At 33.2% G+C, this 19,280-nt stretch overlaps 1 protein-coding gene across 2 annotated transcripts in view; it reads left to right on the top strand.

Annotated features, from left to right (window-relative positions):
* Positions 1 to 14,452, top strand: part of LOC143045216 (adenosine deaminase 2-like) — a 28,875-nt gene extending 14,423 nt beyond the window's left edge. For both annotated transcript variants that reach the window (XM_076217568.1, XM_076217567.1), the window contains exons 2-4: positions 6,713 to 6,914; positions 11,991 to 12,168; positions 12,814 to 14,452. In XM_076217568.1, the coding sequence (XP_076073683.1) occupies positions 6,753 to 6,914; positions 11,991 to 12,168; positions 12,814 to 14,399 (1,926 nt within the window). In that variant the 5' untranslated portion in view covers positions 6,713 to 6,752 and the 3' untranslated portion in view covers positions 14,400 to 14,452. The remainder of the gene's footprint in view (positions 1 to 6,712; positions 6,915 to 11,990; positions 12,169 to 12,813) is intronic.
* Positions 14,453 to 19,280: the final 4,828 nt, after the last annotated feature.

Here is a 19,280-nt window from a genome sequence, read left to right as displayed (position 1 = left end):
CTTTACACAATTGACTATAATTAAACACAAATTTCCGGGTAGATTTCTTGTAAATATAACAAATAAGAGGTAGCTCAGTATTGTCAAAATATCCAGGAATTTGTTCTTTAACAGAATGGTCGTTAAATATACCGGCAATATTTACAAAATCAAAGCCTTTATTGACATACTTAATTTTAATAAAATGTTTTTTATGATCTTCAGGGCGATCAATTTTGGGAAATAATTTAGAATAACAATATGCCATAATAATTTAAACAATTTCATACTTAGGACTGCTATATGAAATTGTGTTGCAATCCTCCAAAATTTTATTTAACTTATTAACCGGTAACGAAGTTTTGTTAACAGATAATGTCTGCCGTTGTTTTTTGAAATAGAAATTAGGTCCGAAATATTGGTATGATTGGCCCGAAATTTTCTTTGATTGCGATTTGTTCTACGACCGTGAGAACGTTTTTTACGAACAGTTTTAGAAACTATATCCAAAATGTTAACGGAATTGGTTCTATATATATTACCAATTCCCATGATATTACCATTTAGACCGAGAGGGTAAACTGTCTGTAATTTTTTAATCCAATTTAATTCAATTATTTTCCGTGATCGTACAAACTTTGAATGCGATTCACCAGGCTGCTTATTTACAACTTCTAAAGGTTGAACTGCTAAATATTTAAAAGGATGGTTGTGCTTCTTAAGGTGTTGGTAAATGATACTTTTGAATTTATTGGGTCTTTTAAAACGATACAGATGTTCTTGAGTGCGTTTAGATAAATATCGTCCAGTTTCTCCTACGTACTGAATACCACACCCCGGTTTGTTTCATGTGAGTAAATAAATAATACTGTTTGTTTTTCAAGTTATATCAGTTTCAAAATTTAAAGAAAATGTGCGACCATTAAACGTGGACCTAACCGTATTGTTGGTGGAAAGACGGGGACATGTAAGTCATTTTTTGGCATGACACTTATCGATAGAAGGGTAACCACGATTTTTATTGTTAGAAATGTTAGCGATGGTAGTATTTTTAGATAACCGATTTTGAAGATTGAGACGTGTGGATACCCTTTGAACAAGTTTAGTATTTAGTAATTTTCCATTTCTAAGCTTCATAAGTGTTTTGTTAGTGAATTATATAATAAAGGAGCAAAGATTGGCGTCCAGAATATGAACCAGCATACAATAATTGAAGTTATATAAAATGAATAAATTTGTTCGGCTAAAAATGTCAAACGCTATCAGTATTAAATAGTAGAATGGGGCTGAATATTGAAATACTGCTTTTTGATAAATATTCCTAAAGTAATGAATTAGAGCAGTTCTCGCTCGGACACACACTCCATAATCTAGTATATTATAAGAGCATAAACCTGAAGCACGGGGAGGCACTCTACTACCTCCACACGGCACTAAAGACAAACTCTGTAAAAAATAAAATTGAGAATGGAAATGGGGAATGTGTCAAAGAGACAACAACCCGACCAAATAAAAAAACAACAGCAGAGGGTCACCAACAGGTCTTCAATGTAGCGAGAAATTCCCGCACCCGGAGGCGTCAGAATTAATTATTTCTTGGTGAACAGGGAAAAAATACTTCAGAAATTAAAGAAATGTCAAAGTACAAGTGATAAATCAAGCTTTAATATTGTCAAAACCTACTATTTTATGTTTACAAAAAAAAAAATTATAATCGCTCGCCTTTACTTTTCAAGCTTCGCCTCAAAAATTTGCAAATTAAATATTTTTTTATTAAAATTTTCAAATCGCTCGCTCGCCCCAAATTTTGGAGTCCAAAAATCCGTAGAACAAGAAATTAAATTGGTGTGGCCTAAGGTAAATGATTTAATTAGCACGCAAGGTAAATTAAAATACTACCAGAACCTTTTTGACGTGTAATAAAATCTTCGAAGTTTTTGTAGAAGGGAGCTGTTTAAATTAACATGGACCGCTTTGATGGGAGGGCGATATTTAAATATACATGTATATATATGAAGAAAAAAACGAAAAAAAAAAACAACAATACAATAGGTAGATCTTGAAAGGTAGGGGATGGGATAAAGATATTGTTTTACTTTTGAATTGTACAGCCCAAAATAAAATCTGTTGACGCCGTGAAATAAAACGATTGGCAATATTCGATTTTGCCTTTTAAAATACACGCAAAAATGTCATGGGAAATGTATGTTACATTGGAATGGTGGCTAACGTATTTCATCTACATTTCTAAAATACTAGTATATGAAACAACAGTAGAGACTCTCAGATCTGTATTTTTTTTTTTAATTTTTAAGTACCTAGCCACCTCCACTCTGTGCAGTGGTGGATACAAAAATGTTCATAAGAGGGGCCGTGCCAGTCATGTTTTAGTGAATCCATATATAATCAACCTGGGCCTCCCCGTTAATCTACCTCTGCTGTGTTTTGTTAAATCAAGGGTTTGTAAAGAACTATACTAAAGGGAGCTACCATTTGATTTTTATGGAAAGGGGGGGGGGGGGCTAGGATAAAAGATTTTGTCCTGCATTTTTTTTAAGTTGTAATCTCTGTCCTGCTTTTTTATTTTTCACTCTAATCGGATCTGCATTTTTTATAAGCTTATCCTGACTTCTTTGACATAAATTTTCATCCTGTCTTTGTGGGTTTTTTTGGGGGGAGGGGGGGAGTTTCTCTTACTGAATTTTTTTTAAAAGTTCATCATAGCCCCCCTATTAGTTTACTAGTAGTTTCAAAGAAATAAACTATCTGCATAAAAAAGGGAAGAAGGAATGAACGTCCGACTTTTATTTTGAAGCACGTATTTATGAATAAGATGATAGTTTGTCAAACTTTTTTATTAAATAATTGGTCAAATAAATTAAATTCATTACGAGTGAGAAGTTCAACAATTTAGCCAAAGGTTATTTCTATAATCAAACACGCCTATCCTGTTATGATGACTCATTACAAAGTATTTCACTTGACCAATATCTTTTGCGGTCTTTTATTAAAAGATAAAATTTGAATGTCAATATATAAAAATCTAGCTTTAAAATATAAAAATAATGGAATTTGAAGCGAGATGATATTCTTTCAGTTTCTGCATTAAACATTTAAAGGACAAAAAAAATCACCCCGAACACGCTTTGAATAATAGGTGTGCCTGACTTTACACTCGAATCTCGAAGTTATATTTTGTTTTGATTAATTTCTTTAAAAATCATTCTTCGGTACTTTAAGGTTTATGTACCCTTCTGTAGCCATTTTTGTACGAACTTTTCAAACTTCAATTGTATCAAAACTACAGATATAATGAATAATAGAGATAGGCCATTTTGTACATATTCCAAGGGGAAACTTGATGCAAAACATTATTTTTTACTGTTCCATTGCATTTAATAGAAAAAGAGGACTTTGTGGCAAATAAATCAAGATTTTTATAGAAAATCCACAGCCTTTATCCTTGTACTCTCATATTTGGCAATTTGATGACTGATATATATAGGATTATTGCATGCAGTGCTAGCATTAATTTCCTTAAAATAAGTTTATAAATGTAGTTATTGGTTAAGACAAGTATAAATATGGCCAAAATCAAGTACACCTTTTAGGGTGCGCTCGACTTTAGTGACTCAGCACGAGGTGTTTTGGAATTTACAGGGTACTTAGAACTTTTTGTAAAAAATAAATACTAGCACATCATAGAAAATCAAATGAGTAATTTATGTTTCAAATTTCATAACAAAAATCTCTGTATTAAAGGCTGTGGATTTTCTATAAAAATCTTGATTTATTTGCCACAAAGTCCTCTTTTTCTATCAAATGCAATGAAACAGTAAAAAATAATGCTTTGCATCAAGTTTCCCCTTGGAACATGTACTAAATGGCCTATCTCTATTACTTATTATATCTTTAGTTTTGATAAAATTAGAGTTTGAAAAATTCGTACAAAAATGGCTACAGAAGGGTACATAAACCTTAATGTTCTGTACATTGAATGGGTATATAGAGAAAAACAAGCATACATGACACATTCTCAACGTATACGTATCTAAATACTTCAGTTCTACAACACCTCTATTAAAAGGTATTTAAGGTTCATGTGGACCCTATGGCTAAAATGGCTGTATTTTCACCTCAAAATTTAATCTGAGTACAGGCAAACCTGTGCATTTTGAGAAGTTTTAAGGCATCGCATGCCCTAGATAAATAGAATTCAAATGCATTGTATGATTTAGAAAATTCATAACTTAACTGAATTTTACCGTACACTTTTTTTCGTCCCTGCAGAAGATGATAAAATTAACAAACAGTTGAGTTTACCTTGATATGGTCCACTCAGGTACACAGTTTAAAAAACAATTATTGTCAGGTATCTATTGTCCATCTCATGTCCATGTCAAACAAACCAGCTCACTTCAATAATTACCTGTGGGGAAGTTCTCAAACCTGTTTCCCAACTTAGTTTATTTTGGCACCTTCTGGAGGAATGAAAAAAAGTGCACGGCAAAATCCTGGTAAGTTTTTATTTTTCTAAAACACAGAACATATTTGAAATTTATTTATCTAGGGCATGCTATGCCTGAAAATTTTTACAGATGCACAGGTTTGTCTGTACTCAGAGTAAATTTTGAGGTGAAAATACAGCCATTTTAGCCATAGGGTCCACATGAACCTTAAGGATTATGTATCCTTGTGATGATTCAATGGTTAACATATTGAAATTTTATAGAAAATCCACAGCCTTCCCCTTGGTACCCTAATATTTGGCAATTCAATAACTGATAGATAGAGAGTTATTGCATGCAGTGCTAGTAATGGTTTCCATAAAACAAGTTTACTATTGGTTAAAACAAATATAAATATGGACCAAATCAAGAACACTTGACTTTAGTGACCCAGCACGAGTTTTTTTGGAATTTAAAGGTTGTTGAGAACTTATTGTAAACAATAAACGCTAGCACAGTATAGAAAATCAAGTGAGTAATCTATGTTTAAAATTTTATAACAAATATCTTTTTATTGATTTAAAAGGCTGTGGATTTTCTATCAACAAATGTTGGTTTATTTGCCACAAAGTCCCCTTTTTTCTTTTCTTAAAATGCAATGACACATTAAATAATAATGCTTTGCACGAAGTTTCCGCTTGGTATATGTACAAAACGGCATATCTCTATTGTTCATTATATTTGTGGTTTTGATACAATTGCAGTTTGAAAAGTTAATACGTAGCTGGGTACAGGGGGTCTTAAGCCTTAACTTATAAAAACAGGTAAATAACTTAGTCGTGTAGATAACTTTTGAAAATACAATTTAATAATGTATCGACAAATATTAAATTAAACTTCTGTGCATTTTCCTATCATCCAACAAAACTGTTTTTTATAATTTATTAGTAAATAACTTTAAATATTATGCATTTTTGCATCATTATATATGCAGTTGAGATATATAAACGGTGTTTATATATCTCAACTTGTACGATTCGCTCGTGTATGTAACAATGTTTTAGACTTTTAACGAGAGAAATTTATGTATTACTGAAAAATTATTACACCAGGGTTTTCGATATCACAAACTAGTCAAAACATTTACTAAATTTTATCATCGGTATAAAGACATCATTCGTAAATATAGCTCAACATGCAGACTTCTAATACGTTCAGGTATTTCACATCCAATTTTTTATGGAAATATTCTTTATAAAGCACAAAGGTGTCAGTATTCACCTCAGAAACTTACAAAACCTTTGAATAGACTTATTAAGAAGGGATATAATTACGATACTGTTGTCAAGTCATTAAAGATTGCATATTTTGGCGTTAATATTGAGTCACTGATAAGGTCTTTGCATCGGAACTAAACACATTTATTCTAAAAACAGTTGTTGGCATGACACGGGTTATGTTCTTCTCATATATGTTATGATGGTATGATACTAAACCCCTAACGGGAAGGATTGTGCCTGATGTTCATATGATGAAATCATAATCTTTCAGTCAGTTTAATTGAAGTCTGGAGCTGGCATGTCAGTTAACTGCTAGTAGTCTGTTGTTATTTATGTATTATTGTCATTTTGTTTATTTTCTTTGGTTACATCTTCTGACATCAGACTCGGACTTCTCTTGAACTGAATTTTAATGTGCGTATTGTTATGCGTTTACTTTTCTACATTGGTTAGAGGTATAGGGGGAGGGTTGAGATCTCACAAACATGTTTAACCCCGCCGCATTTTTGCGCCTGTCCCAAGTCAGGAGCCTCTGGCCTTTGTTAGTCTTGTATTATTTTAATTTTAGTTTCTTGTGTACAATTTGGAAATTAGTATGGCGTTCATTATCACTGGACTAGTATATATTTGTTTAGGGGCCAGCTGAAGGACGCCTCCGGGTGCGGGAATTTCTCGCTACATTGAAGACCTGTTGGTGACACTCTGCTGTTGTTTTTTATTTGGTCGGGTTGTTGTCTCTTTGACACATTCCCCATTTCCATTCTCAATTTTACATATCATTTTTCACGTACACATGCAAGGTTTCTTGTCCTTTGTGTTCATTGGGTTACGTTTATTTTATTTTTTGCTCTAAGGGTTTTAGCTGATACTAAAAATTGTTTAAAATGCACAAATTGTTTTCTTCTTACTACATATATATGTATGTGAAAAAATAAAGGCATGCTGCAGTGATCAGATTCATATCTCATAAACTGTTTGTCAATTTTAGTCCACCTTCTTTAACAGGTGCTCTGAAGCGTGTATTCTGAAACCTCTACAACCGAGAATGGTAGATGTTGCTTGGGCAGTGGTAATAGCTAGTGTTTTGACTCTGGTTTTGGCACAGACCAATGATATCAACAAGTTTGAATACAACTACTCGTTGATGCGAAATACACTTCAAGAAGGAGAAGATAACTTAGCTGGATATAAGCAAGTCTATACAGAGGTATGTATAAATAAATACCCACTACTGAATAATAGATGCGGACCCAGGATTTTGAAAAGGGGTGTTGGGGGTCTGAAACTTTGCAATGTTTGGAGTGAAACTGGTAAAAATCTTTTATCGACCATTAATGTAGCTCCAAATCGGTGCATTACGTTTGGGCGCATTACCATTACATTTGCGCGCAAAAATCATTACGTTTGCGCGCAGCTTTTAATTAAATTTGCGCGTATTTATTTGACAAGTAAACTCGCAAAACTACTTATTTATTTATCATTTTTATTCAATTTTTCCAAGTACAAGTACCCCTTCCGTTATTCCTCTGCTCACCAACGAGGAGATGGAAGTGGGATTTCGTGCATGATAAGTCGTTTTATTATGCACAAGCATTGTTTCAATACTAGAAATATAAACAGAGCACCCTAGCCTACTCCATAAATCCGTCTCTGTATAATTATTCATTTTTACCACAGTTTATATCGATTTCGTAATTGTGTTCAACTGTATTAAGTTGTGCTTAGAAAGTTCAATATTGCGACTTTTTTATTTTCTAGAAAATCTTCATTAGATATGTTACAAAGTAAACAATATCACATGTAAGACATTGATTTGAGGAAGAATTGCACAGGAGCCATCATATATAAGTTTTGAAGTAATACTAACATTTGGTATCAACAAATGTATATTTGAAAGTTGATTGAAAAAAAATCACAAATTTAGTATTATTCTATCTTCAATTATATTGGCTAGCTGTTGCTTGCTTAAAGTGCAGCTGCATATGAATCAGCGTTTTCAGTGTCAGGATCTGTGTGAATATATTAATGAAACTTGCTACGATTAGGCATTTTTTCAAATCTTTAAAACAAGATATTTTTATTCAATTTAGATGTATATTTATTTTTTGTTTTACAAGTCAACTGATAACTTTTTTAATAAGAATTCTAATAGTGTATTTAATATACTTTTTCATAACATTTTATATGTGATAGTATTAAGCGAATTTTAAATTAAATTACTTGAATTCTTAACTTTAGATTGATTTGATGGTTGATGCTTTAAGACCACTTTTCGGCACATCTTTTGTTCGATTTTCGTGACGGCAAGTTTTTATTGGTACCGTAGAGGAAGCTGGAATGCTCGGAGAAATCAACGACCTTCGATAGGAAAACTGACAATCCTAGTCAGATTCGAGTACACCCGCACGAGCGGGATTCGAATTCACAACCTCAGTTTTGACTGGCTCGTGATTACAGTTGTAGAATGACTTAGACCACTTGGCCACCAAGGCCCCTTTTTAAATACCTCTAGAAATATTTTACAAATCAACATGCAGTTTATTGTATAGATGTATATGTATGTTTTTACAGTGTTTCCTAATTCAACTGTTTGGCCTATTAGCATTGATTATATTTCAAAGATATAACTTATTGTGTATATGTACTGTATAAATCAGTGTGTGACACTCAAATAAAATAGATTTAATGTGTTATACAATATGTAAAAAAAATCATATTTCTGCCTGTTAAACTATTTGTATTTTAATAACGCGCTTTTTACGCCATGTATATTTACAATATTAGGTCAATGTCAGATAAATATCAACTTGTTTGTATGAAACTGAGAAACTGGGGAAGGGCGAGGTTCTACCAAGCCCTTCCCCAGTTTTGCGCCGAGAACAAAAAAAGTTTTATATTTTTGTGACATTGACCTAATATTGTTTTTATACTGCAACTTAAATTAATTCATAGATAGCATTTTAAATCGCAACACAAATGTCAAATTTATTTTCATCCCTTAATGAACCCCTGACTGTGGAGAAAGTGTTCCATGATGAAATTGACATTATACAAAAAAATAGCTATGTTACTATATTTAGGAAATACACACAACTTCTTGTAGAATAAAACTGTTTATACTGCACTCGTTCTATTTGAGCAGTCAAAATGCGTTGACTGTATATTTCTATGCCGTATACAGTCACTGACCTGATATCACTTTTCCTCATGAATATTTAAATAGAAATTGTCGAAATTATATTTAATTATTCATACGACCTCTTCAACCTGTTCTTGTTTCCAATGTAAACAATGATGCGTTTAACGACTCAAACTTGTTTCTTTTGCAATTTTTGGGAAAACATATTTCACTTATTAATATTTTTTTTTGTTTGCAAACTATAAATCATTATGTTTTATGTTTATTGTTGATATTTTAGTCTGCAACGAATTCGTTCATCATTGATTGCGGTAATGATGTATATTTCATCGTGTTATATATTTCTCCGTCTGTGTGATATGAGGCCTTTTTAAAGGGGGATTTTCCCCAATATTTAAATCAAATAAATAACATTAACACAATAAACAACAATTGAAAATGTTTTTTAGATTGCAGTATAAAGACAATAATAGTGCATTGACTTGACATATCAACGATATAAGGATTCGGCCCGAAACGGGGAAAATGCTCGGCACAGCCTCGCATTCCCCCGTTTCTAAGCCTCATCCTTATATCGTTGATATGTCAAGTCAATGCACTATTATTGTCTATTTATCCTGCAATTGGGTGTTCTACTATACAGATACAGCCCTACAGATATCGCTATGCTGTCTGTATACTATACCGATATCGCTTTAAAGCTCCGCCCACTGCCGGACTGAGTATTGTATGAACATGCGTGACCTCAGAATGTGTATTGCAGTCGCATTCCAATGACGTATTAATTGCGAATTAACGATTTCTTTTATGGGTCATTTTCAAAAAATGTCGAATTTTCAGTACACCCATGCTAAAAATTTTATTTCTAATGGAAATTTCAGTTGTAATGGTTTAAATGAACGCTTGTCGGATTTGTGATTCAGAACATTAATAATAAACACACCTTACATCTATTTTGATAAGATTAAACTGCATTTAAGGCCGATTTTGGGGGTATTTGTGTGCGTACATTGTCAGAAAAACACATTTCAAACGATTTTTTTCCGATTTTCTGATCGCCTTGATATCTGCAAAAAGGACTTTCTAAGTACGTTAATTATAATTCTAACGAAAAATCGTAGCTTCTTTATCATTGTATGTAACAGATTATCTACAAACTAAATTCAATCAGCGTACAGGAGGTTCATGTCTATCCTGTTACCGCTACTTAAATCAGTCTTTAAATTATTCTCCCTATGAATATTGAATCAGTCAGTGTTGATTTCAAAAATGCAAAGTAATCTTTACATTTAAAACGCCTCGTTTCTTGAACGACCATGTAGAGAAAAGAAATTTCAAGACATTTAGTGAAAAAAATAGAGCGTACTTTTTTTCATGTCTATGCTGTTACTAACCATTTTGATTAATTACACTAACAGAATGGTTGTAAAAAGTGCAATATTTAACGTGTTGGAAACCAAATTCACAATAGAAAACCATAATCACTTCACCAAAGGCAGTAGTTATTTCACAACAGCAATCAAAAACGAAGAAATTTGTCTATCCTGTTATGTCTATCCTGTTACTATGGTTGCTATGGTTACAGTAACAGGATAGACAATTATAGACAAAAACGTCGTTAATTTTTTTATCTTAACATGTAGGTGGAAAACGAATGAAATATTTCATTGTTTGAACTCATCTTAAGGTTATAACGTCTTAATCTTCCCAATTAAGCATTTGCAGGTGCAATACTAATATCGGTAACAGGATAGACAAAAAAGGTAACAGGATAGACTTTTATATAATGATATATCAGAAACGTACGTTCCTGTTACCAACGAAATAAAGAGAAAAGTAAATTAACTCATAAGGGATTTACTTGATGTTGGGTTTATTTGAAAGGGTGAAAAAAGGCCAAACAATACAAATTGCTATCTTAGACTTGCATTACTGGTGGTAATTTTTACAACCTTTGAAAACCAATTTTTAGAGCCATTTTTCAGTACAACCTAGAAAATTGGCAAATAATCTATTATTTTACAGAATGAATATATATAGAAGTTTATTCTCTTGTAAACCATCTAATTGGTAACGTAAAACAAGCTTAACATTTTATCTAAACCTTTTCTTAATAACCCAAAATTTCTTTTGAAAATGGTAACAGGATAGACAAAATATTGTACCACCGATCAAAAAATGTTTCTAGATATTCTTGTATGACATCATAAAGATTGCATCTTTTAATATGTTGTTCTTAAAGTACTGTTTGTTTTGATTTGCTTATGTAGAGGGTTGTTTGAATAAGTAACTTTTAATAAATTTTTCAATTTCAAAATTCGACATTTCTTTAGAGCAATAAGAATCACACCAATTTTCTGATAACATACACACATGAACACCAGTCTACTATCGATTTCAAAACTTAAATGTGTATGATTGTGTAACAAAAAAAACCTTGTCAATTTCAGCATGCATGTTTAGTGAATGTCGAGTATGAAGCGTAGGACAACTCGTACATTCCTGTTTCAAATTGGAAATTGTTTTGTTATTTGTTTTTACTGTTGAAATTAGTTGTTATGTTAAAATAGATAATTATTCACCGTGAGATATGTATTATTGTTGACCATTCGAGATTCTTTTTTTGCGAATCCGTCTTCAGCTGAATGTGTGATAACTGAATCATTACTGTATCGTATTAGGGAGCTACCATTTGATTTTTATGGGGGCTAATCTCTGTCCTGCCTTTTTATTTTTCAGTCTATTCGGTTCTGCTTTTTTTTTTTTTTTTTAGCTTATCCTGACTTATCCCCCCTCCCATAAAAATCAAATGGTAGCTCCCTTACTACACGGGCCTCAAGGGATTTCAAATCTAAAATAAATGCAAAACATATTTTTTTGCGTCTTTCAAAACACAGATAATATACAGAATTAATTGCAGGATAATGACAATAACTGTTTAGTGTCTTTAAATATCAGCTGTATTTGTACTCGGCTCAAAACAGGTGTAATAGCTCGCTAAAAGCTCGCATACACCTAGCCTCGTACAAATACAGCTGATATTTAAAGACACTAAACAGTTATTGTCTATTTATTTGTATGTTGAGGAAACTACAACTTATATTTATGACTGGTTTTAAAATATAAGTTAAATTTATTTTATAGAATGAACAGATTGTGTATAGTTACCTTGAGTACTTGAAATGGAAAGAATTTCAAAGAACGCGTGATGATTTTCCGCCAGCAAGACCACTTAAACTTCATATAGACGACATCAAAATGTCAGAAGTATACAAGCTGCTTAAAAAATTTCCAAAAGGCGGAAATATCCATTTGCACCATAGTGAGTTTTGCTATTGTTTCTTCTTTAAATTAAGATGTGTGTCAAGAAGTTATAAACTTACTCAAATGTTGCTTTAGATTTACAATAGTCTTTGAAAGAGAGGGGAGAAAGATTCCACAGGGACAGTTTTACTCATAAGTCAAAATAAATTGACAACGCCTTGGTTATAAATCAAAGAAAAAGACCAACACAAAACTAAAAAATGAGGAACGCAAACCCGACAAAGATATAGAATATATGAAATAACGGTTTTGTAATGTTTAAGTTGAGTGATTATACTTTGTATTGCCAAGAAACAACAAAATACTTTTAAATTATAGTACCATCCCTCGTTTGCGCAATTTACATCCCTAAACCATCGATGAGAGTGAAGGTTTATATTCATGTTATATTCAATCTATGTCCCTAATACACAAATAGTAGTTACTTCCTGATATTACCAGTTATATCAAAATATTTTTGCAAAACGTTGTTGTCGATACAGTGTCCGTCAGACTCAAATAATCTTGCAGTTTTCAGAAAATTAAAGTTCTTTAAAGGTTTTACAATTTTCAATGATTTATGAATGTTCATAACAATTATTGATAAAATGATACAATATTTAACTAAAATGTATCTTATACTTTTTTATATATCTACTTGCAGATCACGTAGTCACCAAGCAAAAAATGCTTGAGTTGATATTTTCCAGTTTTTTATACGACCATTTATATGTCAAAGCTAGTGCACCTGGTATGTGGAATCTGGACTTTTTCTTGAATCGTCCTCAAGGATGGAACAAAGTCAAAGACAATCCTTCATATTCCAAAGATATTCTGGTAAAACATGCGACACTCCTTGGTGTAATTGACATGAAAGCAACCAATAACCCAACAAACAGTGAACTACGATGGGAAGAAATGAACCCTTTGTTTGAAGTTTTGGGATCCAACATTGTCAATCATGCAAATTTTTCAAAGGATTACACGAACGCGTTACTTCAACAAGCAATGGATGAAAATGTTCAATATTTAGAAACTAAGTCGTCATCGTCTAATAAATTGTACGTGCTAGATCCAGACAGAAGCTATTTGGGAAAAAATGGAAAACGCTTCATTGACAATGACTTAGGTGAGCTGGAATTACAATTTACAAGTGAGGTTGTCCAAAAGTTCAAACAAAATAATCCAAACTTCATCGGATACAAAAGAATCATTAATTCTTATCGTGGTGGAGATGAACAATATATTTTGAAAAATGCTAACAAAGCGCTGACCTTATTTGAAAAGTATCCTGATTTGGTATCGGGATTTGACCTTGTGGCTGAGGAAGATAAAGGGTATTCCCTTTTATTCTTCCTTGACGATTTTGCGAAGATTGCAGCTCAGAATGTCTCGTTACCATACTTTTTTCATACCGGAGAAACTAACTGGCCTGACGATCTTCTTTCTTCACCACATAACGACGACCCTGTCCCGACAATGGGCAATGTTTACGACGCAATTCTTCTTGGCGCCAAACGAGTAGGTCATGGGCTAGGTTATGTTAAACATCCTTATCTGATGGAAGTTTTGAAAAAGAAGAACATTGCAATAGAAGTTAATCCAGTTAGTAACAAAATGTTAGGTTACGTTGCAGATCAGAGACATCATCCGGCCATCACTTATCTTCGTTATGGAATACCTATTGTTTTGGGTTCCGACGATCCTGCTACATTTGGCTATGACGAATTTACAGTCGACTGGTATGAGGCTTTCATGAGTTGGGGACTTAATCTAGCCGATCTGCGACATCTAGCTTTCAATTCCTTATGTTATAGTTCTCTCTCTAGTTCAGAAAAGAATATTGCTTACAAAAAATGGACACTATCATATGACAATTTCATCCTCAATACAAAGACAGTTGCATGTAAACAGATATTTCAAAACACTTCTCCACACATTTCTAAAATTTTTCCACAGGAAGGCGACATGAAAGGTGGAACAAAAATCCAGGTATTTGGAAGAAACTTTAACATTGCTATATGCAAGAAAATAGTATGTAAATTTGGCGATGTAACAACAACTGGGACATTTGTATATAGCCATAGAATTACGTGCAAATCTCCAGACCTGTCTCATGGCAATACAATACATTCACGCGTTGTTCCATTGACCATCTCGCTCGACGGTGGTTTAACGTACATACAGAACACATTTACTTTTACGTATTTACAAAACAATCACTTACCAATTCCGGATATTATTGGATAATGAAAATTTGCTTTCCTACATAAAAAGAAAACAGTCAAATGTAACTAAATCAATTGGATGTTGGGTGTGTACTATTGGATACTTTAGTCTTAATGCATTGATTGTTTTATTAGTTGTTTTTTTTAACTAGCTTTCAGTAACTGTGAGTAGTCTCAGATTTGTACTTGGTGACTTTTTTGATGTTGGGATGTACAAGTACTCGGCAACTTCCACTCTATGTTTTTGTTATGTGTATTTCTATTTGTATCCATCTGATCAGTTTAGTCTTTTTTCAACTGATTTTTACATCGACTGACCGTGGGGGCATTTCGGTGCATTGATGCCACATACATTTCTACTCGCAAGACTTTCGTTTTTGACTGATACTGTGGCTTCATTATAATTCGTTGAATACCAATTTTCGTAGGTTTCGTGGGTCAAGGTGAACCACGAAATTAATTGATCAACGAATGACAAATTTACTTTAGGTGTCTATGCAAACTTCGAGAAAAACCAAGAAATTTAATATTCACAAACATGTAAGTTTCCCTTAATCCACGAAAATTGGTACCCACGAAAATAAAGAAATCGACAGTAATCAAACGCAAAATAACACTCCTTTTTGCTTGTCATATATCAATTAAATCAATAAATATATAACAACAAATCAGAATATACTGATTTGTATCACTACAATATGATAGTTATAACGTGGAGGTTGAATTCCCTGTAATTCATTCATCATCCGATGTTCAGTACTTTTATAATATGTCGTTCTTATATTTATATTGTACTGTCACAGAACTGTATTCAGGTAGGGTTGGATCTCCCTTACAAGATTAACCACACCACGTTAATTTTTGTACATTTATTAGGCCGTTAGTTTTCTCATTTGTGATTTCGGGGTCCTTTATAGCTGACAATGCAGTATAGGCTTTGTTCATTGTTGAAGGCCGCAGTGGCGGATCCAGAATTTTTCATTTTGGGGGCCCACTGACTGCCTAAGAGTGGGCCCGGTCCAATCACGCTTCAGTGATTCCCTATAGAAGCAACCAATTTTTTCCCAAAAAGGGGGATGGAGCCACACCCCCCCCAAAAAAAATCCGCATCTGGGCCGTAAAGTGACCTATAGCTGTTGATTTCTGTGTCATTTGTTCTCTTAAGGGGAAGTTGTCTCATTAACAATCATACCACATCTTCTTTTTTATAATACAAAATTATTTGCTAAAAAAAAATTGTTTCTAGCATCTAATCCTTGTTCTTAAATATCTGTCAGCAAATCGACTTAAATTTACTTTAGTTTCGGGTACATTCGAAAATAATATTGATGAGTTAGTAGTTAAGTTTTTTACAAGATATTTCAGATTATCTGTCAGTTAAAAAAGGTAATAATTCTTCTTCAGAGGATGAAAGAAAATCTTTAAGAGTAGTGTTATCACCTTGACAAATACAAGTGTTTTCAGTTATTTTATTCAATTGAGAGGCAACACATTATATACACAGGTATAAAATGAAACTTATCATACTTACTCAATAACGCCAGTTCTGGGATATTATTGTTAGTTTAATCCGTCATGTGACATCCATCACTTCGTTACCAAAATGTAAACATAGCAACTTTGAACACGTATTGAACGAACGGATGAATCAGTTTGATCTTATACTGCAAAATCTTTGTAAATTAAAATCTAATAAATTTGTCAACTTCCATTCACTTGTACGGGAATAAAGATAACATACTTAATGAACATAAATTGTTTCTAGACTATACTGCAGAATGACTGTTCTGGAATTGCTTGAAACTTTAATACAACAGATATACAGGCGTGTCTTCTAGTTGATAAATGGCGTCATCAAGGCGTGCCAAATTGCCGATCTTTTCCGGTGAAAGACATGATTCCAGAAATAGTAAATGGGATATATTTGCAACGAGTTACGTAAGCCTCCTACGATATATTAAAAAGTACAACATGTTTGTAAAAATCATTCTGTGAAACTCAATTCTATTTTGTTAAAATTGCCTGCTTACTAGAGGACGTGTGTTTTTAACCAAAAAAATAACTATAACCAATTTTACAACTCTGTTTGTTAACTGGTTCCTTTATTCATATGAGACAGACATCATCTCTGCTTCAATGTATGTTGGCGTTTGTTTTTGTAGCAGTTCGGAGTTGTTGTTTTTCTTTTATAGTTGACTAGAACACACCCGCGGAAATCGCAGGCATATACAGCTTGTAAACTGTTGTAGGATGAATTTTTGTAAAAGATATTATGACTGGAGAATTTCATATAAGGTATCAAGAGCCATCTCCTTTTTTCCAAAGTCTGTTATGTGTTTCCTTTCTGTTAAATTCAATTATTTTTCGCGTTTCTGGCCTTGAACCACAATTATTCTTCCTCTTTGCTACAGTGCATTTTTGGTAAAAGTAAAATTAAATTAAATATTTGCACCGCTTCAAACATGAAATAGATGAAACTGCTTATAGACCATTATTATTCTAATAAAATGTGCTTCTAGGACAATCCATCAGTGCTTTTCCTTTTGAGAGCCCTATTAACATGTTAATGGTAGGATTTGAATCTCGTATAAATGACTACGGCTCATTTGAGGGGTGGTCTGAGGGGCCCTGATCCCGAAATCCCAGGCTTAAAAATTTGAAATCCCGAGGTGCGTATTATAACGAAATTCATATCCCGACATCCCGAAATTTAAAAAAAAAAAATCCCGCATCCCGTAAAGATAAATCCCGAAATCCGAGCTTAAAAACATCCGACCCCGACGTCCGGAATAAGTCCTGCCTCCCTCTAATCTCTACCCTACTTTCATTTTGGCCAAATCACTACTTTCACTTTCAACAATAAATTTTTATGCCCCATTTATGCGAATTATGTTTTCTAGTCTGTTCGTCCGTTCGTTCGTTCGTTCGTCCGTCCTTCTGTCCGGCTTCAGGTTAAAGTTTTCACTTTCAACAATAAATTGTTATGCCCCATTTATGGAATTATGTTTTCTAGTCTGTTCGTCCGTTCGTCCGTCCGTCTGTCCCGCTTCAGGTTAAAGTTTTTGTCGAGGTAGTTTTTGGTGAAGTTGAAGTCCAACCTACTCGAAACTCAGTAAATGTGTTCCCTATGATATGATCTTTCTAGTTTAAATGCCAAATTCCGTATACTATGGAAACATTCTTGTTTCCACATGTTTCACTTATTTCAATATATATGCAACTGGTATGACCCCTTAGATAGTAAATATTTCAGAAAAAAATAGACAGAATATAGAGAGTCTCTGTATATTATAGTAGTATTATCGTAGTTTACAGGTGGATAAACGCGAAAAAATAATTGTCTCTAAGAAGGTATAATAGTTGTGGTTCTTGCGATCTAAAAACAATGATATGGAGAACGCTCTGATTGGCTTATTTATTTTTCATTTGTGTAATCTATCATTCGATTGGTTGTTCTTGTGTATGTTTTAAACCGGAAATCATATCTGACTAAAAGTCAGTATGATAACGGAAACAATATCCGGACACCTATTGGTGTCATACCACCAATTAAAAGTCCCTATCTGTTCAACCAAATTTTACAATTTTCACAGCTTTCTAAATATTTTACCTTAAGTTTAACTTCATAGAAACCAGGTATATCCTGAATTGTACATGTATCAGCTTTCTACATGCCAATTTTCAATAGGTGTTTAAAATCATATAAAAAAGAAAAGGTCTTCCGAATAGAGGTACCACTAAAAATAACCCCTGGTTTTCTGGAAATCTTAAATTAGTATACTATGGGGTGCATTAATCCTCAATTTTGAATGCAAACTCATAAACAAGTAAATTTTAGCTCAAAATGGTCTTGATATATTTCTCTTTCACCAAAAGTTTCATTTCTGCCAATTTGTTGGTTAGTTTAAGTAAACAATAACATCAAATGCACTATGTTTTGTCCGAGTAGGCCTACTTTCACATACGTTCTAAATATAAGGGCGTAATTGGTGGTATGACACCTATTTTGTCGTTTTTCTCCCAAAATTACTCAATCTGACTAATCATAAGAATGGATGACAAATGCGACTATGCATGTTACCTAAAGAACTCAGAGGCATAATGATTGATTTATTGTGGAAAGAAGAGAAGCGACACACCAAATGAGGTCTTTTCGTTTAATAGTATAGATGTGTTTCCCTCGGGTTTGGTTTAATTTGTGACCCAGATTTGTATCTTCTTAATCGATTTATGACTATTGCACAGTTGTATACTACTGTTGACTTCATTTATTCACACAGAAGCTTCACAAGAAGAATGAAAGGAAGGTAACACAATCTTTTTTTGCGTTTCGTTAGGCAGACGATATCCTCTCACTAAATAATTCGATGTTTGGTGACTTTGTTATGGGGATACCATAGTTACAGCAAAGTCTGCCTCAAATCGTTACGTAATATAGAAACTGATAATGGGATATATTGAAAACAACAACAAAAAATAGGACAAAAGCAAACATTTTACCTTCCTAGATATGAACTTTCCATTTCTATGTAGCAACATACTTGCAGCACCTGCATATCAAGTGCGTAGCCCTCAGTTGATTCGGTATTCCAGAAAGTGCGTTTCCATCATGATTTTCGTTACTGCTTACAAGGAAGCTATCGAACCAAAGGTTCCATGTGGTAAAATTTATATCATCCTGTCGTGAATTTTACGTACATCATTAGCCGTTATTAAATATATATGACACATATGGTCATGAAAAAGGTTCCGATTGTTTGATTAGCTTGATATTATTAGTATGTCCAAAACGGTTTATGCAGGTTGTTGTTGAAAGTGATTACTAAAACGACTGCTCTCCTTCAATTACATTAACGATTTGTCAGAATGTTTTAAATCCCAAGGTTGTGTAATTGCAGACATC

This window comes from Mytilus galloprovincialis, chromosome 9 (genome assembly GCF_965363235.1).
Source record: "Mytilus galloprovincialis chromosome 9, xbMytGall1.hap1.1, whole genome shotgun sequence".
Taxonomy (NCBI): Eukaryota; Metazoa; Mollusca; class Bivalvia; order Mytilida; family Mytilidae; genus Mytilus; species Mytilus galloprovincialis.
Note: the sequence above shows the minus strand (reverse complement) of the source record. Positions and strands in the feature narration are given on the sequence as shown.